General features: G+C 35.0%; 1 protein-coding gene and 1 pseudogene across 2 annotated transcripts; one reads left to right on the top strand and one right to left on the bottom strand.

Moving 5' to 3' along the window:
- Positions 1–24700, top strand: LOC107604869 (putative alpha-mannosidase At5g13980). 2 transcript variants are annotated; one of them, XM_016306575.3, is made up of 29 exons: positions 1–445; positions 1177–1260; positions 1678–1766; positions 1920–2094; positions 2180–2299; positions 2437–2523; positions 2614–2685; positions 4520–4633; positions 5002–5102; positions 5214–5307; positions 5404–5571; positions 5654–5743; positions 7099–7164; positions 7281–7337; positions 8033–8252; positions 8356–8489; positions 8693–8764; positions 8862–8921; positions 9001–9072; positions 9884–9931; positions 10082–10201; positions 10674–10739; positions 11138–11250; positions 11768–11852; positions 12287–12397; positions 12557–12655; positions 12863–12910; positions 13782–13850; positions 24319–24700. In XM_016306575.3, the coding sequence occupies exons 1-29, from the start codon at positions 248–250 to the stop codon at positions 24547–24549; spliced, it is 3063 nt and encodes a 1020-aa protein (XP_016162061.1). In that variant the 5' UTR covers positions 1–247; the 3' UTR covers positions 24550–24700. The 2 variants fall into 2 exon arrangements, with proteins under 2 accessions (XP_016162061.1, XP_020960513.1); XM_021104854.2 differs by lacking the exon at positions 1–445 and adding an exon at positions 535–753.
- On the bottom strand, positions 15194–15970 carry LOC148562755 (secreted RxLR effector protein 161 pseudogene; annotated as a pseudogene).
- Positions 24701–27729: the final 3029 nt, after the last annotated feature.

The raw sequence follows: 27729 nt of genomic DNA on the forward strand, positions 1-27729 counted from the left end.
ATCTACAATTCCACACCAAGACTCTACCGTTAAGTTACCCTGGCCCCCTTATCCAGTTTTGAGTTTTTCACAAAGGCAATCTAATAATTTTTTCCAATAAAAAATAATAATATTGGAAAAGGACAGAAACCACAAACCCCACTTAAATGAAGTCAAATGAACTCTTTCTTCAACTGATTAAACCCTTCTTCGAGAATACACAGAAGAAGAAGTGAGTGAGTTTGATGAGCAGTGTGCACGATCTCCAATGGCGAACGAACTGCTGATTTTGTTTCTAGGAACAATACTGTTCCTGTGTGTGGAATCAAAGTACATAGCGTATAACACCTCGCAGGGCGTGGTGCCTGGGAAGCTCAACGTTCATCTCGTTGCTCATACACACGACGATGTTGGTTGGTTGAAGACCGTTGATCAGTACTATGTTGGTTCTAACAATTCAATTCAGGTACTTCTATTTATTTTATTTTATTTTATTTTTTCCAGTGAACTTTTGAAGAATGTGTTTGTTGATTGAAACTGATTTCGCAACAAAAGGAAAGGGAAAAAGAGATCGAATGATTGATTCACCATTGCGAGCATTAAGGAAAAAAAGAAGTTTATTTCAATTCCCAAGCGAAACCTAGCGTCTCCTGATAACACTCTATCCCTTTAATCCATTCTTTTGAACTGGTAACTTAGCTAGTTGAGCGATTTCTACAAGCTGAACAAATTGAGAAAGTGAAGTATCTGATCCAACATGTGTAGCTTTAATCAGTAAGCAGCCATTCTCATTGATTGTTCCATTGATAATCTGTTCAGCACATTTCAAGAAATTAAAAATGTTTCCCTAATTTATAGTACTGGAAGTCTGATTAAAATAATCAAAGGTGCTAGCCTATTCCTCTACAGAATATCAACCTCAGAATCCAGTGAATATTAAATAAACCTATCGCTAAACTCATCACAGAATGCATTTTATGAATTATCCAATTATCTAATATCTGGTTTTGTTGTTTAGCCTTTTTATGTTTGTTGAAATGAATGCATATGTGTATGTTAGATTCTTTGCATTAGAGTGGCAGTAACTACTATAGTCTAAAACCAAATGCTTGTATTAGAGGATGGTTATTTTGTTTGAATTTAATCTCCTTGATCATTCTGTTGTTCTGAGTAATTTTTTAAACAAATTTTGTGTAGGGGGCTTGTGTGCAAAATGTGTTGGATTCTGTTGTTCAAGCTCTTTTGGCTGATAAGAATCGAAAGTTTATCTACGTTGAGCAAGTAAGTTAATATATATTTTTTTAATTTGTATGTGTGTGTGACTTCATTTCTTCCTCGTGTGACCATGACTTTTTGGATTATATTGCTGCATCTACTTCCTCCTAGAGGAAAATATATAACTGAAAAAAGTTGGGTTTTTAGGTCCAATTTAATGCTGTTACAAGTTTAAATTTTCTATTCATTCCTTTTTCTGCACTGGTTATATATAAAATTTTTATTTATTTATTTTTTATTTTGTCTGTAGTCTATTCATGCAGGATTATTCAAATTTTTAGAGTCAAGGTTGCTTATCAGTTATCACCTAAATTAAGCCACTGTTTTATACCTGAGCATGCCATGTGACTGTATGTTCATGTTCATTTGATGAAATAGACCCTTTTCAAACTTTTTCCTGAAATATTTCTTTCCTCAATGCAGGCCTTTTTCCAGAGATGGTGGAGAGATCAGAGTGAGGCTGCTCAGGATAGTGTAAAGAAACTCGTTAGTTCGGGTCAACTAGAGTTCATGTAAATTCCATTTCTGATGCAAAATTTCATTGTGATTAAGGACAAAGTCATCTTTCATGTTTGTCAGGGTTCCCTTTCTTTAATCCTCTCTTACATTGACTTGTTTCTGCTATTGAATTTATTATTCCTTTCTTTCATTTGTCCTTGTCACAGAAATGGAGGCATGTGTATGCATGATGAAGCATCAACTCATTACATAGACATGATTGATCAGACTACACTTGGACATCGGTTTATTAAAGAGGAGTTTGGTGTGACTCCTAGAGTTGGTTGGCAAATCGATCCCTTTGGACATTCTGCTGTGCAGGCTTACTTATTGGGAGCTGAAGTATGGCACATTTGGAAGAAAAATAAATGTCACAAGTACTATTTTCTTAGTTGGCTATCAACTGGTTGTTCTACTGTGGATGCAGGTTGGCTTTGACTCACTTTTCTTTGGTCGGATAGATTACCAAGATAGGGCTAAGCGCAAAAGGGAGAAGAGTCTTGAGGTCATATGGCAGGGTAGTAAGAGCTTTGGCTCATCATCCCAGGTAACTCTCAAGAATTGTTTTTCTTTCTGTTCCTTGATATTTGTATGGTTGTATGTTATTTCATGATTGGTGACTCTTAAATTATATATTTCTTGTCATCATCTCATGGATATCCTTGATGCTTGGTATTCCTCCAGATCTTCGCAGGTGCTTTCCCTGAGAATTATGAGCCACCACCTGGTGGATTTTACTTTGAAGTTAATGATGTTTCACCAGTAATTCAAGTAATATTATAAGAACTTGTTAATTTTGTCACTACTACATTTTTTATTTGCCTATTGTGCTAAATATATATCTGTTACTTTTTGCTTAAGGATAATCTGGATTTGTTTGACTACAATGTTGAAGATCGAGTGAATGACTTTGTTACTGCTGCATTGTCACAGGTAAATTGAGCAAGCTTTCCTTCCCACTGCTGAATAAGTTATATGATTTCTGTGCGAACAAGAAGCATATATTTTTTTAGGGCAAAATAATATGTGAAAGTTAAACAGCCAAAATGTCGTGATCACACTTATCCTGTCCTTTTCTATGGATTGTTCTAAGGGCTGCAAGTGAGTCAAACCGACTCGCGAGCTGACTCGAGCTCAGCTCATTAGCAGCTCAATAAGTTGAGCTTATGAGCCGAGCTTGAGTTTAGATTTGAAGTCATATATTAAATTAGTCGAACTTGAGTTTCGGTAAGTACAGCTCATTGGCTCATGCTTGATTATGTATATTATATACTTTCATTAATACATATATTACTTTATACTTTTAATTTATATGACATAAATTTGTTGAACATATGATGGTAAATTGCTTTTACTTCTACCATATTTAAATCATAATATTTTTGTCTATTTTAGTGTAGGTTAAAATGGTTGATGAATGAGATTTAGTGAGTTTAACTAGATTGTTTATAATAGAAGAGTGAAAGATCTTTATATTAATCATTTGATATAAAAGTTACAGTTATCCTTTATATATAATGATGAGAGGGCATGAACTAAATGTAAGAATATAAGATATACAATTGTTAGTTTTTCATTATATATATATCCTTTGGTGAGTCATGCTTGAGCATTATAATTCGGCTCTATTTTTATTGAGGCAAGCCATGAGCTGATCTCAATTTTCCGGAGCTTGGCCTAGCTCAACTTAGTTTGGCTCACTTCCAATTTGTTTTGTCATCTTTTACTCTGCTTTAAAATGTTATCTACATTATTGATATATGTACTTTCCTGAATTAATTTTCATCCGAGTTCATTTTGAAGTAACATTTAATATTTTTTATAACTGGTATTGAGATTCCTATGTACATGAATTTTCTCCTCCAATACAATTGAAGTAATTGATCATTATCTATTGTTCTCCTTATCTTTGATATTAATATTTCAGTTTCCTTGAACTAATTGTCATAAGTAACACTTGATCTTTGTTGTTGTTAACCTTTTATCTATTATGTTGAGTTCCTAAGAATCCTTACCCAAAATCTAACATCAATAGCCAATAGGGCAAAGACTCTTCATTTTTACATCAGCTCCTGTCAGATTTGAAAAATGATTTTCCCCAACAGAGATGGGTATTTCATTTTCCCTTCATGATATGGTTCCCTTAACTTTCTGTGGTGTCTTTAGCACCCAAAATGAATCATTTCACTTTCTAACAGAATAAAGTTTTTCTGCTAGTATAGCTCATCTGGAGATTTTTTCATGTCACATTCTTTGCTTGTTATTTATCCCTTCCTTGCTCCTTATTTATATATCTCTGGGAACTCAATAATTAGTGTCTTGTCTCATTTCTAGTTAATTTGAAATGAGAGGTACTATTTATCAGTCTGGACTTAGACTCAAATCTATGGCAAAGAAATAAAAAAAGATGCACACTACAGAGAGCATATATTACACACTACAGAGTACTATTTGCACCAGAAAGACTAGTGATGTATATATTACACACTACAGAGAGCATACTGATTACCTATTGTATTCTAGTTATTTGTGTAGTTCAATGTTGGGTAATAATATTATTATGTTATCACCCTTTAGTTTTATTAAAATCGGGATTTGGGAAGTCTTTTTCTTACCTCACAGAATGGCAATCCATTTGAATGACATATGTTTTTAACTTGAAACTTGAGCAAGAAGTGTAATTATACTATTGTTGTACTAAGTGGAACTTTAACAACTCTATGCAGGATCTCATTTAAATTATTGCGCCATATTGTTTCATTTTCAGGCAAACATAACTCGAACAAATCATATAATGTGGACGATGGGAACTGATTTTAAGTATCAATATGCACATACATGGTTCCGACAGCTTGACAAGTTTATTCATTATGTCAACAAGGTAACTTTCTAACAACTCAGGAGAATGAGATACCTCCTTCTTTAACTACTTAGAATTCATTTTTCATGAATTTCTTTTTGTCCTATATGATTTTATATTAGTAAATTGGTATTGGTCATTGAGTTAAGGATGTATCAAAAATTCGTATAATAACTAGTAACAAGCTAGCCCTACAATTTTTAAGATGATGAAGAATGTGTAAACTTTTTTCAGAACTCTTATTCTGTAAAATCAATTTTCTTGGTTAAAACTTGTATCTAAAGACAATACAAACAGTAATCCATAGATTAAAAAGGAATATATTTTATTGTGGTTTAACTCACAATTTGACTTGCTGTCATTACTCATAGTGTTAATTTTAACTTTAGGATGGACGTGTCAATGCTTTGTACTCTACACCATCCATATATACGGATGCAAAATATGCTACAAATGAGACGTGGCCAATCAAGACTGATGATTACTTCCCGTGAGTTTAAGACTTAGTTTGCATAATCTCTTTTCTTAATTCCTGAGTTTTCTTTTCTCATTGGATGATGTTTTACCTGTATTTGTGCATTTTTTTTCAAAAAAAAAAAAGTTATGCAGATAATGCAAATGCTTACTGGACTGGATACTTTACCAGTAGGCCAGCTATCAAGCGCTATGTCAGATTAATGAGTGGCTATTATTTGGTATGATGTCTATGTTTATAGGTAATATAAATAAGGTAACTGAAACTTCTGGTCCACTGATGTTAAGAAATTTATCTTCTACCAATAAATTATTAGGCTGCAAGACAACTAGAATTTTTTAGTGGGAGAATGAATTCAGGGCCAAATACAGACTCATTAGCTGATGCTTTGGCAATTGCTCAACATCATGATGCTGTCACTGGCACAGAACAGCAGCATGTGGCAAATGATTATTCGAAACGATTGGCAATAGGCTACAAGGAGGTGCAGTTTCAGTTTATCTATCTTGTAATTGTCTATATCCATTTGTTAGCACGTCACCTAGTAGCATTTTTTCATTTTGCAGGCAGAGCAATTGGTTTCATCAACACTGGCATGCTTGGTTGAGTCAACATTGCCCGCTGGATGTCAGAACCCAGTTACAATGTTTCAACAAGTAAAAGATCTTTGTTGTTGAATTTGAAGTTTGTGGATCATTTTTCTTACTTGCTATAATGCCTGAATCTACATTGACTTGAAACTATTTCTCATCACTTACTGTTCCTAGAAAACTATTTCTTGTCACTTAGGCTGCGTTTGGTTATAAGGATAAGACAAGACAGGATATCGAGAACAAGACACAAAAGACAGACACAAAAATTAATGTTCTTGTATTTTGTTTGGTAATAAACTAAATATAAAAAATAACATTTTATGAAAGTCCACTTTACTATTTTTTTTCCATATAAAAACTTTAGGAAGAAAAATATAATAATAAAAAATATAATTATGAAAAATTAATAGGAATAATGAAAAAATAAGTTGTGTCTTTGTTAGTGTCTTTGACTCTTTATGTCCTTCCTGTCAGAAAGGACAAAAAATAAACTAATTCAGTATCTCTGGATACAATGCCTATATCTATGTCTCATCTGCCAAATATAATTCTCTCTATATCACTATTTCAGTGTCCTATACTTGTAAACAAACGCAGCCTTATAGGTCCTTAGCTTTGTTAGCGATTAGCTTTAACATGTGTTGGGATAACTGAAAGATTAAAATATTTCAATAGTTACTTATTCATGTGAAATCAATTTATGTTTTGATACTTTAGCTAGAAAATGGTTTTAAAATAATCTATTTTGTTTGGATTATATAAAATTGTTGTTTTGCAGGATAAATTTACTAAATAAAGCATCTAAATGACTGTTTATATTTTAATAATATATTTTGTTGAACTCAGCTTATACTTATATTCATAAGTTCCAAATAGTGGCTTATACTGAGAAGCTTTTTTTCAGCTTAAACTTATCATCTTTTGATATACGATATAGTTTATAGTTTTACCAACCTTTGCATGTGTTCACAAATATATGGTTCTTTTCTTTCTCTGTTCACTTGAAAGAAATATCCTTAATCTCAATTATTCATCATGCTGTGACATTTGCATATCTTGTTGATGCTTAGAAATTTGTCACCTTATTTAATGCATAAACACGTTGAGCTACAAGGGAGTTTTCCGAAACAATAATAATCTCTTATTCTTGCAATGTCCATATCTATGTTACTATATACCTGATTTGTTCATCCAATCTCAAGTTTTGTGTATTAGCCATATTATGTAACGACTGATGCTCAGAGCTTTGGATATTAATTTTTTCTCTCTATATGAGATTATAGTGATTACAACTGAGATTGAATAGAATTAAATTTGTGTATTGATTGTTTCTGATTATCATATCCAATTCCAAGCTGTAAGGTTTCTGATGATTGCAATCTGCTTTCTTTTCCTCTTTTTTTCCGTTTATTTTCCAGTGTCCACTTTTGAATATAAGTTATTGTCCTGCATCAGAAGTTGATCTCAGTCATGGAAAGAATTTGGTAAACCATTATTTCTTCAAATTTGTTTATCTTTGCTGCTAAGCATTCCATAAAGTGTTTTATTTTAGAATTTTTAATCCTCTTTTTTCATCATCCTTGATCCTTCTTATATTTAGGTTATTATTGTTTACAACTCTCTTGCTTGGAGGAGGAACGAAGTGATTCGAATTCCTGTGAGTCATGCCATCTTTTTATTTCTTGTTGTCTTCAATCTGATATCTTGCACCACTTACATCATTTAAAAGTTGAAACTAATATAACAAAAGTTGTTACAATCTACATTCATTTGATTCTTTCGATGGTCAGCATGCTGTTAAAGGTTATTGGCATCAGTTTACTGAAATAAGCTGCTTTTAAAATTTCATAGACTGTAAATGGTCTTTGGCTACCATTAATCAGAGGTGTCTTTTAGAAACGAGTGCTTGGTGAACCAAAATGTTAAAACCGCTTTTTTTTTCCACCCGAATAGAGGAATAAATACTCTTGGTGATCAACTTCTAATATAAATAACTGGTGCTGAGTTCGTGGTCGTCTGTTCAATGGTTTTTTTTCTATAACTGACATTCAAATGGGTTGTGTATGCTTGCGTCAGGTTAAACTGTCTACATTATACCCTTTGGGAGTAGTCCTAATCCAAACCCTACATAATAAGAGATGCTTTGCATTGAACTTCCCTTTTTGTGGTTTTAGGCTATAGCCTTAGAGGATTCTAAAAGAAATATTCCAGGTCCTGTCTTGTCATGCTTACAACATTTGATAATATAAATAACATATAGTGCTTGCACAGATAAGTTTCAGTTATGATCTATTAAACTATGATAATGTTTACTATTGGTAACATGCCTTCCATTGCGACAAATTTCTTTAGGTTATTGATGACAATGTTGCGGTTCATGACTCTAATGGCACAGAAATAGAATCTCAACTTCTTCCTCAAGCTGAGGTCTTTGAAGGCTTAAGAAACTTTTATGTCAAGGCATATTTGGGACACACTCCACCCAACACACCCAAATATTGGCTTGCGTTCACAGTTTCAGTACCTCCACTTGGTTTTAGCACATACACTGTCTCAACTGCCAAAAGAACAGGTTCTATAATAAATTGTTTTATTATTAACTAACTAATATTTATTTGCTTTCCATTTGCTTGCAGCATTGGTTTTTTTTATATTTGATTTCTTCTTGTTTTCAGGTTCAACCAAATCATCAGTAAATACATATCAAAGTAATGAAAAGGCGAGGTTTGAAGTTGGTCAAGGGAACTTGAAACTTACATTCTCTACAGATGAAGAAACACACAGCAATTATGTTAATATAAGAAGCATGGTGCGTGATACATCACTTTGCGTGAAAAGATTCCCCCTTAATTAGGAACATTTCATGTTGTAGTCTTGCCTATATCTTTGTGATATTCTCCCTTCTCATCATCTTTTAGTATATTCTGTTAGTTGAGTCCTTCCACTGTTGTATACAAAATTGAAAATCATGAAGTAAAAACCTGATTGGCACTCTTAATTTTGAAATGGAAGATGGACAAACAAGTTGAACAGAAGTACCTTTACTACTCAGGATATAATGGAAGTCATCAAAAGGATCCACAGGTAGACATTTTCACTTTAAAATCCTGATATTATTAACTTTTCACTTCTCCTGCCATTGTTCTTCTAATATAACTTTGTTATTTCATTTCCGTTACAGAATTCTGGGGCATATATTTTTCGTCCAAATGGCACATATTTCATCAACCATGAAAGACAGGTTTTAAATGCAATCTGAAGTATAATATCTCTATGAACAAATGCCACAACTACTTTAAGTTAAAGTATTGAATTCTCAGGTTCCTTTTACTGTTTTGCATGGACCATTGCTTGATGAAGTGCATCAACAAATCAACCCATGGATATATCAGGTGTTCTGCTTGGTCTTTCATCTTTTACATCATTGGAATATTACTCTCTTACTAATAAACTCCTTTTATGAAACTGTCAATGTTTTGAGAAATTAAATAACACAGGCCATTTGAATATTTGACTCAGATTGGTAAACTGAAATAATGTGATGTAGGTGAATTTGGAATTTAGGAAAATGGTAAATCTGATTCTAGTAATATGTTGCTTTAAATATATTATTTTCTAATTGCTTTGAAAAGGTCAAGAAATGCTACTGGATTATAGAATGAGCATCTAGAACAATAGGACTAATACCTAAGTCAGGAATGCATTTGCAATAGTTATATAAGGTGGTCTTGTGGCTAACAGACTAGCACCTTGATAAATAAATCACCATCACTAACCTTTGCTCATTATTTTCCAGTCGCCTGAGTTCGTTTTTTTTTTTAGATTTCTTTTTCTTTCATGATCCAGTTTATGTAGTTTAGTATCTATAAAGGGGATAGAAGAGAGTTGGTGTCCAATTTTTTCCCTAAACTAGCCTTCTTCATATATTAAAATATCATAAAATAGTTTTTGTGTTACTAAGATTTCATCCAAAAACCAATGGCTAAGAGAGCAAAATACTTACCAACTTGACCAATGCACATTTGTTACTATTATACATATTGAATAAAAAACGGTGGATTAATAGACGTCAAGGCCTACCAATAACATGTCTATTAGTCCACTAGTAATAGTAATTATAGTAACAATTAATGAGAAATAAGACTTCTTTTATCTATTTCTAACATAATATTGGAGAGTAATGTGCATCAAATATGTCGGCAGATTACCAGGCTACACAAAGAAAAGGAGCATGTTGAAGTAGAGTTTATTGTAAGTTTTAAAATAGTTGCTTTTATTATTTTATATTTACGTTCGTGTCATTAATATTCATTGTGAAAACGGATACCAATTTACATTTATAACATGGTTTATATATGTGGGATATTGGATCATTTGAGCTGGTTATTTTTCGAATTTCAGGTTGGCCCTATACCTATTGAAGATGGAACTGGTAAAGAAGTTGCCACTAAGATTTCAACTGCTTTAAGCAGCAAGAAAACATTTTACACAGATTCTAATGGTCGCGATTTTATCAAAAGGGTATGCAATTCAGATTCTGTTCAATATAATATGCCTCGAGGAATTTTTGGACCATCTTAACTTTCCTCTTTTCCTTATTCCACAGCTATGCCTCTCAAATATTTTACTACCTGCTTGTTATTTAACATATGTGTAATAATATTTTAAGCACTTCTTATTGGGTCAACTTTCAGTATATTCTTGACTACCATATCCATTAGGATATGACAACAACAATAACAACAAAGCCTTATTCCACTAGGTGGGATCGGCTACAAGAATCAAACGACGACATTGTTAATATTCATATATCTAGGTGCTTGATGTTGATTGTGACAAAGCAGCTCCTTCTCTGAGATTGATGGAAGCAACTTTGTATATTTGATAAAAAAACAGTTGCAATGGCTCATAAAACTTTTCCTTGAATTTCAAGTTTAGCCTTTTTCCTTTTCTTTGGGCATAACTTAATTTTATGGAACTTATCTCCCTGCAGATACGTGACTTCAGAACAGACTGGGATCTGGAAGTGAACCAGCCCATTGCAGGAAATTATTACCCTGTATGTGAACTCATGTACATTAGTTCTTTCAAAATAATTGGTAGCTTTTAAAGGCCTATTTTCCTCCTCTTACTTGCTTGAAGGATTGTTAGTTATTGTTGAAACTGTTACTTATGCCTGCTGTGCAAACTGCTGGTAGTTGTTGTATGATAAATTATACAGCTACTATAATAAGAAACTTAAAATAGAAATATGTGTTTTCTCAATTATTTGGTTTAGTGATATTGTCATTCTCATTGATCGTCACTAGACTTAATTTCAACATTTATGGAAGTATCCACAATGGTAACTACTGGCTTTATGGCACTTTGTTAGAAGTTCAAGCAGCAGTTATTATCATCCTTTTGGTTCACAAATTATTTCTTTCTTTTTTTTTCTTTTTTTCATTTTGTCTTCAGATTAATCTAGGGATATATATAAAAGATAATAAGACAGAATTCTCAGTTTTGGTGGATAGATCTGTTGGAGGATCTAGCCTAGAAGATGGACAAATAGAACTGATGGTCCACAGGTATGTGGTATTATTTAGATAATGCGTTGTAGAGACTCCTGTTATACCAAAATTGAAAATATATTACCACTCCTATCTGGCACTGTCTTATTCTTGGAAATGTAGTACTTTTGGCATCTGTCTAAACAGTGTGTATGAATATAATATAGGACAATCCCCTTCAATGCCAAAAATATTTTGGAAGAAAGCATTGGAAGATATTGTTAGTGTACAAGTAGGCAGTGATTACGTGTTCTAGTTCATGGAATAATGCAGTTTTTTTCAGGGAATATATCCACTGAAACATTTGTTGTGGAGATGTTGGTTGAATCTCTTCCTTTTAGATAGGATATGCTCAATCTGCATATTGAAGTTTGCAGCTTGTAGTTTAAGTGTTTGAACTTTGAAATACACAGTATGCTTAGTTCAAGGCTCACAAGTTAATGTTCATTTTTTGGAAGTTGGTTTTGAGGATATCCTTCTCCCTAAACTTTTCTAAACATGTTAAAACAACTTTTCTCTTTCCTGACACCAATAGGCGATTGCTACTTGATGATTCAAAAGGCGTTGCAGAGGCTCTAAATGAAACAGACTGCGTCGCTGATGATTGCAGGGGCCTAACTGTAAGAATTTCTTGCGTAGATTTTAAATTCATGTAGCTATCAGCATTTCTCCTGATTAAATCAACTTTTTACTTCAGATATGCATTGTCTGTTGATAAATCAAACTACTTTCAAATGGGTCTTAATGCTGGTAGCAGAAAAATCAGTGTCAATCCATTTTAGCAGAAGTTGACTAAAGCCTTGTGATCATGTTTTGGCATGTGCAAATATGTTTTGTTATATATATATACATAACCGTTTTTTATTACAATGTTCTATTAGAAGAAGGCTTTGATCTCAATTATATTGTTGACGATCCCTTTGACAGAGTGCATATATTTTTTTTCAGCTAGCAAATTTAGAATGCCCATTTTCCAGTATTTATGCACAAATGTCTCTTCATGTGACTTAGGTTTTGCCATTCTGAAATCCATAACTAACTAATTTTTTGTCAGGTCCAAGGTAAATTTTACTACAGGATAGATCCCTTGGGTGAGGGTGCAAAGTGGCGCCGAACTTTTGGTCAGGAGATATATTCTCCTCTTCTATTAGCTTTCTCTGAAAAGGTGAATTTAGTAGTGTGAAAAGAAAGACTAATTGTATAATATTAATATACATGTACTTTCTATTGATCAACTCAGAGTTTTTTTTTGTTTTTCTTTCTTTTTTTTTTTAATTTAATTATATCAAGTATCGGTCAGTAAAAGGTTGATTTTATTCGGCAGGATGATAAAGATGATTGGATGAATTCCCATGTGCCAACATTTTCAGGAATGGATTCTTCATATACATTGCCTGATAACATTGCAATGATAACATTACAGGTCTTTGTGGCTTTATCCTTGTTTAAAGGGATTACCATATCTCATGCCTTACAAGCTCAGGATAAATAATAGATGTTGTTCTTGGCCAACAGTGACAACATACTAAATGCCAACACAATGATAGCGTATTTATTTCTGCAGCATGCATTCGAAATTTGTTATGAACATAATTCTTTAGCTTGTACTTTATTGTTTTGGACATTTCAGGAACTTGATGATGGGGCAGTTTTGCTTCGGTTAGCACATCTATATGAGGTCTCCATTTCTTTTTAATTAATATTTTTATTGTTTTGCTTTGACAAGATTGCAATGAGCCATTTATATGTGATCTTGCCTTTTCAGTTCTTGCTCACTATTCTTGGTCACATTTTAGGCCCGTTTTATTTTGGTGGGGCAGGGTGGGGCCGGGCAGGGTGGGGCGGGGCCGGCAGCCTGTTTTGACACCCCATAGGAACTGTTTTCTTAAGAATGAAAATAAAATAAAATAAAGTTATTGGCTTCCTTGTTTAATTAATCAGCATCTCTTGTATTGTTTCTAGTGGTACCATTTGTCTCTCGTTCTGTGATGACTATTGCTAAAACGAAGAATAAGCTTTCAGCATGATAATAAAACGTTTCATGTAATATATTGATGACAGATAACTTTTGTATGCTGAAAAAGAAAATTGCAATTTGTTAAGAGAAATTTGTGAATCCTCGTACCAAACCAAAAGTATGTGAATCTATTAGGTTAAGGAAAAAAAGAAACATTCCCTTGCACAAGCTTCATCCTGAGACTGATTCTTGCCCTCATGATTGCTTGACAAATAAATAAATATATCATGATTGTTCTTTTTTTTCTTTTTGGATATAAGTCATGATTGTTCTAAATTTTGAATTGCGCCCATGCTATTAAGTAGGTACTTGTTGACCAAGTATTATTATAAGTAGGTGCTATCTAAATACAGCTAATCCTTATCACAAATCAAATTTTGCAATGCATGCATATTATTTACTTTCAAAATAAAACAAACTACCATTTCATCCCTTTGTATTTTTGTTGCTATTACTTGTCCTTTTCCTTCTTAGTGATTTTTGCATCATGTTTACTATCCCACACTCTAATCCCCATCAAATTTATGCACAGATTGGAGAAGATAAGGATCTCTCTGTAAAGACAAGTGTAGAGCTGAAAAAACTCTTCCCTGAAAAGAAGGTAAAATCTAAAATTGCGATAAGATTTCACTAGTTTGGTTTGGGGGTAAAAATAAGATGGAAATTTTCATCGATGAGTCTCATGAGTAAAAAGCTCCATGAAAATTTCCAACCAATATTTGTCCCTCAACCAAACACACTCTTAACACTCCGTTAGATAGTTTGGACAAGATATAAATACAAAGATAGTGACATGGAAAATTTGTGTTGGCTCTGTCCCTCTCCCTACTTAGAAAGGTAGGAAAATACAAGAACTGTGTACTAGGAAATATTGTCTTGTATATCTACCTTTACCTCCAGATATATATAATGTGGAGTCTATGGTGCTTATGGCTACGGTGACTGTGGCGATTAGATAATTTTAGTAAAAATTAAAATCACATTTTTTTTTACATTTTAGTAATAGTTTTTACTTTTATTTTTTAAATTAAAAAGCATTGTTAAATAATAAAAGTGTTCTTTTAATTTTAATAACACTTTTTAAGTATTGTTAAAATTATATAGGTACTGTAGCCACCGTAACTACAGGTACCATATCATGAACTATGTTAGTTTTATGAAATAGTTTGAAGTTAGTTTAGTATATGATGGACTTGAATTATGTAGTAAGAATACTAATGATAGTTTGATGAAGGAGTGATTTGGATGAATAGTTTTAGGAATTTGATCGTTATATTATTTATGGATTAAGGAGAATACAAAGACTAGTAGAATTTGATGTTTGTTAGTTGGTTACAATGAATTCCATGATAGCTTATTTATAGGCTTCATTGATTCTAGATAATTCTAAGTCTTAGATATTTCTAGATATAAACCTATATATTTTTAGATACTAATGTTAGATATTTCTAGTACTTGATTTATTTACTTAACTTCTAGACTTCTCCATCATAATATCTGAATATTTTTATGAAACAAGATCATGAGAATTCTACAGAATTCCACAAATGTGTAGCATAATCAATACTCCTTCTTGATGCATATTTGTGTAATTCCAAGCATCTCTCGAAATAGTTTGAACTTTGATCTTAGTAGTGCCTTAGTGAATATGTCTGCCAGGTGCTCATTTGTGTTGTAATACTCGATCTTTATCTTTTTTTCCACTTGAAATATACGAATGGAGTGAGACAAGGATTGTGTTTTGGATGAATTCCTTGAGAGAATCATCTCTCAGCGTCAATATATATATATATATATACATACATAGGTACAGAAATAGAATTCCTTAATACTAGGAGATATGATAGAATCAGATCCCTTAATACTAGGAGATCCAACAGAATCAGATATCTAAAGACGGAAACTATATCAAAACAGATCTAATATGATATTCAACACTCCCCTTCAAGAGGGAGCATATAAATCATATGCACCAAGCTTGTTACATATGTATTGTATCCGAGGACCCCGGAGAGCTTTGGTGAAAATATCTGCAAGTTGATCGTTGGAGTTGACAAAGGCTGTTACTATTTCCCCACTTTGCAACTTCTCCCTTATGAAATGGCAATCAATCTCTATGTGCTTGGTCTGTTCATGAAACACAGGGTTGGAAGCAATATGTAAGGCAGCTTGATTATTGCACACCAGTTCCATCTTACTCGGCTCACAAAACTTAAGTTCCTTAACTAATTGCTTCAACCATATAAGTTCACATGTGGCAAGTACCATAGCTCTATATTCAGCTTCCGCACTAGATCTTGCTACAACATTTTGCTTCTTACTCTTCCAAGATATCAAGTTTCCACCAATAAAAACACAATAACCAGATGTAGAACGTCTATCAGATGGAGATCCTGCCCAATTTGCATCAGTATACCCAACAATCTGGCTATGTCCTTTATCTTCATACAACAAACCTTTTCCTGGAGCACCTTTGATATATCTAAGGACTCTAACAGCTGCGTCCCAATGACTATCGCATGGGGAGTCAAGAAACTGATTTAGGATACTTGTGGCAAATGAAATATCTGGCCGAGTGACTGTCAAATAATTCAATCGGCCAATTAATCTGCGATATCTACCAGGATCTGCAAGAGGTTCTCCTTGATCTGGACTAAGTTTTGTGTTGGGATCCATTGGTGTATCTACAGGTCTAGAATCCAACATTCTAGTTTCTTCAAGAATATCCAAAGCATATTTTCTCTGTGAGATACAGATCCCAGCATTAGATTGTGCCACTTCAATTCCTAGGAAATATTTTAACTTCCCCATATCCTTAGTCTGAAAGTGATCAAACAAGTGCTGTTTTAACTAAGTGATTCCCTCATGATCATCTCCAGTAATGACAATATCATCCACATAAACAACCAGATATATGGAGGTCATGGAGGAAGAATGACGGAAGAAAACTGAATGATCTGCTTCACTCTGAATCATGCCAAATTTAGAAATAACAGCACTAAAGTGACCAAACCAAGCTTGAGGGGATTGTTTCAAGCCATATAAAGATCGGCGTAAATGACATACTAAGCCGGAAGACTCCCCCTGAGCAACAAACCCGGGAGGTTGCTCCATGTATACTTCCTCCTCGAAATCACCATGTAAGAAAGCATTTTTAATATCAAGTTGATGAAGAGGCCAATGGCGAATGGCAGCCATAGAAAGAAAAAGACGAACAGAGGCCATCTTCGCAACAGGAGAGAAGGTATCACCATAGTCCAAACCAAAGATTTGAGTGTAGCCCTTAGCCATAAGGCGGGCTTTTAATCGATCAATGGTTCCGTCTGAGCCGACCTTAATAGTATAGATCCAACGACAACCCACAGTAGATTTGCCCGGTGGCAATGGAACAAGATCCCAAGTACCAGTAGAATGTAAGGCAGACATCTCAATCATAGCCTGGCGCCACCCTGGATGTGAAAGAGCTTCTGCGGTATTTTTGGGTATAGAAACAGAAGACAAAGAGGAGGTAAAAGCATAGTGCGAAGATGATAAACGATGGTAACTAAGAAAATTATAAATAGGATTAGGATTACGGGTGGAACGAGTACCTTGTCCGAGAGCAATAGGAGGACTACTGCTAACTCCCGAAGAAGGATCCAAGGACGGTTCAACCATGGGTTCAGGAGATGAGTTATCTTGGACTGCAAGCCGTGGGCGGCGATGATAAACCTGGAGAGGCTTTGTGGGAATAGGAGGCCCATCTAAGTAAGGAACAGGAAGCACCTCCGTAATGGAAGGTGAAGTGATGTCGGGTGCAGAGAAAAAAGGGGTATTCTCAAGAAAAGTGACATCGGCAGACACGAAGAAACGATTAAGAGCTGGAGAATAACAACGATAACCCTTTTGAAATCGAGTGTACCCTAAGAAAACACATTTGATAGAGCGAGCAATTAACTTGTCTTTGCCTGGGGTAAGATCATGGATGAAACAAGTACAACCAAAGACTCGTAGTGAAAGAGAAAAAATGTGCTCATGAGGAAATAAAATGGAATGAGGAACTTGATTTTGCAAAACAGAAGAAGGCATACGATTAATTAAATAACATGCAGTCAGAACAGCCTCACCCCAAAACTTAAGGGGAACATGAGTATGGAGAAGAAGAGTGCGAGCAGTTTCAATCAAGTGACGATGTTTACGCTCAGCCACACCATTCTGTTGAGGGGTATGGGGACAAGATGACTGATGTAGAATGCCTTGGGAGGACAAGTAAGACGAAAAGGGTGCTGAAAAATACTCACGAGCATTATCACTTCGTAAAATTTTAATTGAAGTTTTGAATTGGTTTTGAATTTCAGAACAGAAAGATTTGAAATGTACAAATAATTCAGATTTGTCCTTCATTAAATATAACCAGGTGCAACGAGAAAAGTCATCAATAAAGGTGACAAAATAACGAAAACCAGAATGAGAAGTAACCCGACTAGGTCCCCATACATCAGAATGAATAACAGAAAAGGGAGACGCAGCCCGTGTATTGACACGACTTGAAAAAGAACTACAAACATATTTACCTAAATGACAAGTTTGACACTCTAAGGTAGTAAGACGAGATAAACTCGGGACCATAGCTTGTAACTTTGAGAGGCTGGGATGCCCCAGGCGACAATGGACCACGTCCGGAGACTCAACAACAGCAACAGAAGACACAGTAGTAGTGGGTAAGGCAAGCCGATACAGTCCTTGAGACTCATATCCTGTACCAATCGTCTGTCCCGTCCCTCGATCTTGCACAATGACGGAGTCAGCAAAAAAGGTAACAGAACAATTGAGAGAACGAGTAAGTTGGCTAATAGAAATCAAATTGAAAGGACATTTGGGCATGTAAAGAACAGATTTCAAAGGTAATGTACGAAGAGGAGTAGCTTGACCTATTCCCTTAGCACCAATTTTAGAACCATCAGCCAAAGTGATAGAAGGAAGAAATGCAGGGTGTTCAAGTTTAGAGAGGACAGAAGAAGTACCAGAAATGTGATCAGAAGCACTTGAGTCAAGGACCCATGGTCCAAGAGAAGAGGAATGAAAGATACAAGCAACAGAATTACCAGAGTGGGCTACCGAAGCAACGGGAGTAGATGCCTGCTTTGAAGCTTGGTACTTGAGAAACTCATCATAATCATTGCCAGAGACAAATATCCCTGGTGGTTGTGCGGCGGAGTGAACGTCAGATGGCTCATTAGTTTGGACAACATTAGCTACCTTGGTAGGACGACCATGGAGAGCATAACATTTTATACTGAGTATGACCAATCCTAGGGCAATGGGTACAACTAAGGCGAGTACGATTACCACGACCATTACCACGACCCCCACGGCCGCCGCGAGTGGGCACTTGAAAGGACACTTGAGAAGAAGATTGGGATGCCAATGCAGTTTGGTCGAAAGTATGGGTCTCAAGAGAGGGGCCGAATTGCAAGAGTCGTGCAAATACGTCTTGAAGGGAAGGAACGGGTGAGGTGCCCAATATTTGTTGCCGAAGAGATTCAAGTTCAGCTGGCAACCCAAGTAACGTAAGTACCAAAAACAGCTTTCTCTGTTGAGCATGATGGTCATCAGCATTAGACACATAGGAAAGGAGAGTCGAAAACTCTTCCTTGACGGCTTCCACAGCCCCAACATAAGATTCCATATCAGTTCCTTGAAGCTGTAAACTACACAGCTTCTTAGCAACATGGTAAAGTCTTGCAATGTCATTAGTGTATAAAGCTTTAGCACGATCCCACACCTTTTTACAAGTTTTGTAAGCCCGAAACAGTCAGCTTTGGTGGATCAATGGTCTGCCACATAAGGTTACATAGTTGGGCATCAATCTTCTTCCAAGTGGTTTTGTCAGCGGCGCGAACATCATCAACAGATTTAGTAAGGTGGTCTTCATAGCCTTGGCTCATGAACCAAAGTTCCACAAAATCAGCCCAAGAAAGGTAATTTTTGGCACCCATCAATTTTTCAGAGGTCATTGTAGCGGTTCCAGAAACGACAGATGTTAGAACAGCCGGTTTACCACCATTGGAGTTGGTGTCGGGGGTTACCTCAGAAGACATGATGGCAGACACTCAGAAACGGCCGGAAAACACCTGCAGAAGGGAAACGAGGGCCGGAAAAAGCCTGGGCAGCGGAGAAATTTCGGGGACAGGCCGAACTTGGCTTTCCGTTTCTGATTCTGGGGTTGCTTCGGAGTGGGTCTGATGTTTGACAAGGTTGTGGCCGGAAAAAGAGTTTCTGACGAAGAGACACAGCTGATAGTGTCAGCTGGTGGGAAAAAGGAACACGGCTGAGAGATTGCAGCCGGAAAAGATGAAAAAAAAAACAAATAGAAACCAGAGCTGGGTCGGAACCCGCTCTGATACCAACTTGAAATATACGAATGGAGCGAGACAAGGATTGTGTTTTGGATGAATTTCTTGAGAGAATCATCTCTCAGCATCAATATATATATATACATAGGTACAGAAATAAAATCCCTTAATACTAGGAGATATGATAGAATAAGATCCCTTAATACTAGGAGATCCAACAGAATCAGATATCTAAAGACGGAAACTATATCAAAACAGATCTAATCTGTATTCAACATTTCTAATATAGCTTCTCGTATAAAATGATACTTGATAGCTATATGCTTGGTCCTACTATGATGGACTCGATTGTTTGCCATTGCTATTGCTGATTTGCTATCGCACAATATAGTTGTTGGTTCTTGTTGCTTTCCTATGTCTTGGAATATTTTCCTTAGCCATATTGCTTGACTAGTAGCATTTGCAACTGCAACATACTCAACTTCAGCAGATGATTGAGCCATAGTTTCTTGTTTCTTTGATGCCCAAGAGAATACTCCAGATCCTAGTGTAAATGCATATTCAGAAGTGTTTTTCATGTAGTCAATTGATCCTGCCCAATCACTATCGGTATATCCAAATAGTTTTGGATCTTCAGTAGATTTATAGTGAATGCCATAATCCTTTGTACTGTGTAGATATCTTAAGATCCTTCTTGCAGCTCCATAGTGCTTCTAACTTTGCTTTTGCATGAATTTTGACAATAAACTTGTTGCATACATGATGTTGGGTCTTGTGATAGTTAGATAAAGAGACTTCCAATGAGACTTCTGTATTGTGAAGCATTTGTCTCTTCAGATCCATCTTTTTGTAATTTCTCATTATGGACTAGAGGAGTAGATATTGCTTTGGAATTATTCATGTTGAACTTTTGTAGCAAATTTTGAGTGTATTTCTTTTGTGAAATGAAAATTCCGTTTTCATTTTGGTTTACCTCAATGCCAATAAAATAGTGCATCAATCCTAAGTCAGTCATCTCAAATGTTGTCTTCATTTTTTCTTTGAATTCTTTGATCATGGTCTCGTTGTTTCCTGTGTAGATAAGATCGTCCACATACAAGGAAACTATGAGAGTGTTTAAATTACCTTGTGTTTTGATGTAAAGTGTAGGCTCACTTTTACTCCTCTTGAATTCATGATCAGTGAAATATTTATCAATTCAACTATACCATGCTCGCAGAGCTTGCTTGAGTCCATGGAGTGCTTTTTTGAGTTTTAGCACCTTGTTTTCATGTCCGTCTACAATGAACCCTTGTGGCTGATCGACGTATACTTCTTCCACTAGTTCTTCATTTAGAAATGTGGATTTTACGTCCAATTGATAGATCTTCCATTGCTTTTGTGCAGCTAGTGCAATGAGCGCCTTTATTGTATCTAGGCGAGCTAGAAGTGCAAATGTCTCTGTGTAATTTATCCCATAAATTTGCGCATATCTTTTAGCTACGAGCCTTGCCTTATGCTTCTACATGGATCCATCAGAATTGAGTTTAGTCTTGTATACCCATTTGACTCCTATGACATCTTTATTTGAAGGGTGATCTACCAGCTCCCATGTGGTGTTGTTCTTCTCAATCATCTTGATTTCTTCTTCCATGGCATTTCTTCATTCTTGCTTTTCTGCTTCTTCAAATCTTGTAGGCTCAATCTTGGCAAAATTACATGTTTCATATACATCTTGTAGAGGCTTAGTTTTTCTTGGAGGAGAATCATTGGTTGCTTCTACTATTGGAGTAGTTGGCTTGCTTCTTCACGTTCTTGTTCTTCTAGTCTTATAGGTGATTGTTGTAATACTTCCTTTTTTGACTTTTTCATCTTTCCAGTTCCATTAAGCATTTTCTCAAACTCCACGTCTCTGTTGATGATGAGTTTCTTTGTTTGCAAGTTATACACACGGTATCTTTTTGCTTGTGTACTATACTCAAGGAAGATTCCTTTCTCTGTTTTTTCATGGAGCTTGGTTCTTTTAATGTAGGGATGTAGACATAGCATATGCATCCAAAGACTCTTAGATTCTTTACAGAAGATTTTCGTCCACTCCATGCTTCGATCGGAGTTTAATTTTCTACTGTCTTAGTGGGACAGTGATTTAGTAGGCATACTGCTGTGTATATAGCTTCTTCCCAGAAGATATTTGGCAAGTTTTTTTCCTTGAGGATCGAGCGTGCTATCTTTATCACAGTTCTATTTTTCTCTCAGATACTCCATTTTGCTCAAGAGCATATCCAACTGTGAGTTAACGCTCGACACCCTCTTCTTTGCAGAATTTATTAAACTCTTTGGAAGTGTATTTAGTTTCTCTGTCGCTACGAAATACCTTGATGCTACGACCACTTTGCTTCTCCACATGTTGCTTGAACTTCTTGAAGATGCCAAAAATCTCTGATCTTTCACGTAGGAAATATGTCCACGTCATTCTAGTATAATCATCGATGAAAAGAATGAAATACTTGTTATTGAGTGATGGGGTCTTCATCGGACCACAAACGTCAGTGTGAACTAATTTAAGCATCTTCTTGGCTCGCCAAGCTCTTCCAGAAGGAAATGGTTGACAATGTTGCTTGCTAAGTAAGCATCATTCACAAGGTTGATTAATCTCTGTGATGCTTGGTAGATCTCTTATTAGTTGCTTTTGATGTAGTAGCTTTAATCCATGAAAGTGAAAATGGTCAAATCTTCGATGTCACAGCCATGAATTATCTTGTGCATTTAATGCTGTTTCTATAATATAACTCCATATGAGTGGAAAGCTTCTGTTTTCCATCTTTACTATTACTAGAAGTCTTTTAGTTTTTCTTTTCACTTATGGTGTATGAGTCTTCTTCAAAGTGTAATACGTAGCCTTTCTCCATTATTTCGCCAATACTAAGTAGATTTTGAGCCAGTTTAGAAACTAACTCCTATCTTGGTGTGGACGGTGATTGTATCTTTGCCATTTGCCTGCACAATCATTCCGTCTCCAAGTCTGATGCAGATTGAACAGATTTATTGATTTCACTAAATAGATTTTGATCACTTGTCATGTGATTACTACAACCACTGTTGAGATACCATATATTATCTTTCTTCTTGCACTCTTCTTGTGATGATGCATAGAAGAGGCACTCTTCTCCCTCCTTTTCTTCAGAGAAGTTTGCATGATTGATCTTTATCCTACAGTCTTTCTCCATATGCCCAAACTTTTTACAATTGGGACATTATGGTTTTTCATGATGCCAACAATTGTTCTCTAGGTTGGTTTTCTTGCATATGCCACATGAAGAATATTGTTTCCTATCTTTAGTTTTATTTTCTATTTTTTTAGAAGTGTCTGAAATTCTAAAATTTTCTTGTCTTTTTCCTCCTATTTTATTTAGATTCTGAGATTTTATATTGAGCTTAGACTGAATTGCATTTTCTATTGAATCTTCATCATTTCGACTTGCTAGTCTTTATTCAAAAGCGTGTAATGAGCTTATTAACTCTGTTAGTGTTAGTGTTGATAAATCCTTAGTTTTCTCAATTGTAGACACTTTAGGATCGAATTTGGAAGGCAAACTAATGAGTATTTTTTTCACTATCTTTTTATCGGGCAAATCCTCTCCATAAACCTTCATTTTAGTTACTAAGCTTATTAATCTTGTATAGTAACTTTTTATTCTCAGAATCTTTTATTTTCATACTTGCATATTGCTTCCTTAGAGATTGGAGGAGGATTGTGCGTACCTTTGTGTCGTCTTTAGACTCTTGCTCCAAGTTTTTCCATACTTTATTAGCTGACGATATTCCTCTTATCGGTGAGAAGATTGTCTTTGTTACAACTTGTTGGAAGAAGCATAGAGCAATATAATTTCTTTGTTGCTGTTCCTTTAATTTTTTCTTTTCTGCAACGGAAAGTGTTGATTGATTCTTTGGCATAGTGAACCCTTCGTGGACAACATCCTACAAGTCTTGTGCTTGTAGAAAGTTTTCATTTGAGAATGTCAGTCCTCATAATTGTTTTCTGACAATATGGGCACAGGAAGATTTATGGTTGAGATAGTCATGGTTATAAAAAAAATTTGTTTGAGTAGGTTATAATATGGTGGATATGTATAGTGATAGGTTAGGAAGAAAGATTCTACACCCAATAGATAATCGAACATAACTCTGATGCCACCGTTAGTTTTATGAAATAGTTTGAAGTTGGTTTAGTATATGATGGACTTGAATTGTGTAGTAAGAATACTAATGATAATTTTGATGAAGGAGTGATTTGGATGAATAGTTTGAGGAATTTGATAATTATATTATTGATAGATTAAGGAGAAAGTACAAAGGCTAGTAGAATTTGATGTTTGTTAGTTGGTTACAATGAACTCCATGATGGCCTATTTATAGGTTTTATAAATTATCCTAGATAATTCTAAATTTTAGATATTTCTATATATTAACCTAGATATTTGTAGGTACTAATCGTAGATATTTCTGGTACTTGATTTATTTACTTAATTTTTAGACTTCTCTATTATAATTTTTAGATATTTATTTTTATGAAATAAGATTATGAGAATTCTAGATAATTTCACAAATGTGTAGCGTAATCAATAAACCATATATAAAATTTCATTTGCACATGTCTTAGCTACCAAACGCAGATTAAAAGGATAGGAAATTCTTTTCCACTTCTGTTTAGATTGTTTTGTTACTTAAAACTGCTTTCGAACTGCCTTGGTATAGATCAAAGAGGTGAAAGAGATGAGCTTGTCAGCCAATCAAGAAAGGACAGAAATGGAGAAGAAAAGATTTGCATGGAAAGTAAAAGGGTCTTTTGGAGATGAACATGTTTTATCAAGGGGAGGGCCAGTTGATCAAAAAGAGCTAGCTGTGGAGCTTGCTCCCATGGAGATCCGCACTTTTATCATTTACTTTGATGACAATGACATGCCTAACCTTCTCTCAGATGCATAGTAGTAGATTTTGGCATTGAAAGAAACAAGCATGTTTGAATTATATTTATGTTATATGGCTTGTCAAATGAATTGAACCGTCTCTAATTTAGTCTCTAATTTTAGGCATTACAAATTCACTCATACATATAATACATGAGTTTTATCCACTACTTAGCTTAGTCAAATCTTGAATCTAGGTGCACTTATTGCAACGTATATATGACGATCACTGGGCTCAGGGCTTGCGTGCATGTTTGGCAAGTCTTTTTTTTTTTTTTTTGGGTTTAGGTTTGGCAAGTCTATTTAATCTAACACTGATAACTTGGGCAGTTGGGCCTTGAAAGAGTGAAGGCTCAAATTGTTTTTATGCTTTCTCTTATGGTCGCACTATGATAAAGGTAAAGATGCAAAGTGTATTAATCAAGGTTGCGAGAACCGGACCGGTCAATGAACCGGTGAGGTAATTGGTTCACTGGTTCAGTAGTTCGATCGGGGTTCAACCAGAGTTTAACCGGTTTAATTAAATATAAATAAAATCATTAAAAATAATATATAATTTTCAATATTTAAATTTAATAATTTCTAAATCTAAAAATTTTAATATGGAAATAATTTTGAAGTTATACCTCAACATGAGACTAAAAGTATTATACCTCAAAATTAGATATTAACAGGTTTCTTAAAAATACCAACCTTGAATACATTAAGATGCTCAGTAAAAACACTAATAGAGATAATACATTCATAATAATTAAGACAGGATCTCCATTATTTAGAAACAAATGGTACCAATAAAAATAAAAAACTTTCTAAACTATATTCTCAACAATTACCTAATTCTAGAAATTTCTACCATACCAAGAATGATTTTATGTAGCCAAGGAGAACACAACATATAAAGAGATTAACAAAAAAAATACTTCAATGCATACCAAGAACACATAGCAACAATATATTAAACAAAATTAAGAAGCAATATATTAGAGATGGAAGAACTAGGAATCCCAAATGGGACCAAAGGCTGCAATTCCATTAGCTTTGCATGCATTGACAACATCTCTGCTTCCTTGAGGATTGCTTGTGACAATGACGACTTGAGCACCAAAGTTGTTGGCAGCATTGACACTCATCTCAGACACGTTTGGCCTGCCAAGCACAGCAGTGTCATGAACTATAACCTTCTCTTTCGAGTGCCCACTCATCATTTCCTTAATCTCCTTTCCAAAGTTCTGTTCAACACCCTTTGTGACTCAGAGCACGCACACCTCTGCCTTACATAGATTAACAAAAAAAAATACTTCAATGCAGGAACATGTCCGTGAATGCCATGATTGATTGAATTGGGCGAGGGATTTGTGAATGACATGATTGATTGAATTAGGCGAGGAATTTGTCATGACTTCAGAAGCGAATCCAAATCCAAAATCTAGAAATCCAAATTACAAATTACATCCAACAATTATAGCAAAATTCAAAATGATAACAATTCAGAACCCAGAAGATTATATCAATTCATACAGCATTCAAAATAAAAAATTATATTCAGCAAACATATTCATCATGAAGCAGCAAAACATATTCAAGCACAGAACTCATAATCAGAAGGCAGCAAGTTCAGAGGGAGGCGAGATCAGAAAATCAAAATCAAGAAGCATAGAACTCATAAATCATCATCAGAATTCATAAGGAAGCAAGTTCAACCATAGAGCAGGCGAGCTCATAAATCATAATCAGAACCCAGAAGCCCAGAAGGCAGCAAATAAATCAAGAAGACAAGAAGTCAAGAACAGAGTCTTACCGGCGGCGAGTGAAGACGCGGTGTCGGCGACTTTTGGCGACGAGGAGGCGGGCTCCGCGAGCTCGGCGACGACGAGGCGGGCTCAGGTAGAAGCAGAACGCGGTGGTGGTCGCGGCTGCTGTGGATGGCTGTGGGTGGCTCGGTGGTTTCTCAAATCTGGAGCTTGGTGGCAATGGTGGGTGAATGGCTGCTGAATGCACTTGGAAAGGGGAAAGGGGAAACTGATTAGGGTTAGTGGGTGCACTGGGTGTTACGCCTTTCTCTTTTTTTTTTTTTTAAAAAAAAAATTTCAAAACGACGTCGTTTGGCCTTTCAGGGTGCAAATCATAAAATCGCTAAAAAATCGGACGGTTCTCCCGGTTCACCGGTTAACCGCCGGTTTGACCGGTTTTTTCACCGGTTCTCTGTCAATCGGTTTTCGACGTTACCCGGACCGGCTAGGTGACCGGTTCCCGGTTATTCCGGTTGAACCGGCCGGTCCGGTTCGGTTTTCAGAATATTCCAAAATATTATTACACATGTTAACAATAACATGAATTTAATTATATATACTAGAATCACAATTTAAAAATATGCAGATTATACATTGAAATATTACTATCATATAATTTAATTATATATTTATATGCAATTTACACCCGGCTACAAACTATTAAATCAATATTATTGTTAACGGTGTAGAAATTCTATAAGGTAAAAATCAATAAGGTTATGATTATAGATTTAACAAAAGGATAAACACAACAATTTTAGACACACGTAAAAATATGGCTTTGCAATTAACTTTAAAAAAGCCGCGTGATGCGCGAGTTGCAATTTTGTTTAAATATTATTATGACTTTTTAAAAATTATGTTAAAAATTAATCAATAAAAAATTTTAATCGTATTTTTTTTATTAATATGTAGTATAAAGCTATAATAAAAAATTATTTTACTTAAAACAGTTTTTAAACAATCATATAGAATGAACAATTAGGAATAATTTTTTTTTAATTAGCACAATTGTCAACAAGTATTTGTTTTGGTTTTTGTTGATATTCATAACATAAGAAGTTATAAGGAAAAGTATTTAAATTTTTGTTAACAAATTTTTATTATAATAAGATTATCACTAATATTATTAAGGTTTAATTATTCTGTTAGTCTAAAATTATAATAAGATTATCAATAACAAAAGTGATGGTTAAGTCATTATTTCCACTACATAAATACTTCCTCAGAACTTAGGTATCTCTCAACCCATAACTCATAAACCTGCATTAAATCTTTGCTAACTTAAGTATCGGAGTCCCTTACAAATACTACTCCTAGGAGTGGCAGGAGTATCCGAACTCGCGGGTACCCGGCCCACCCCTACCCAGTCGGAGCGGGTTATTACCCGCCCCGGATGCGGGACAGGT

The sequence above is a fragment of the Arachis ipaensis genome, chromosome B6 (genome assembly GCF_059453495.1).
Source record: "Arachis ipaensis isolate K30076 ecotype BB chromosome B6, ASM5945349v1, whole genome shotgun sequence".
In the NCBI taxonomy this organism is placed as follows: Eukaryota; Viridiplantae; Streptophyta; class Magnoliopsida; order Fabales; family Fabaceae; genus Arachis; species Arachis ipaensis.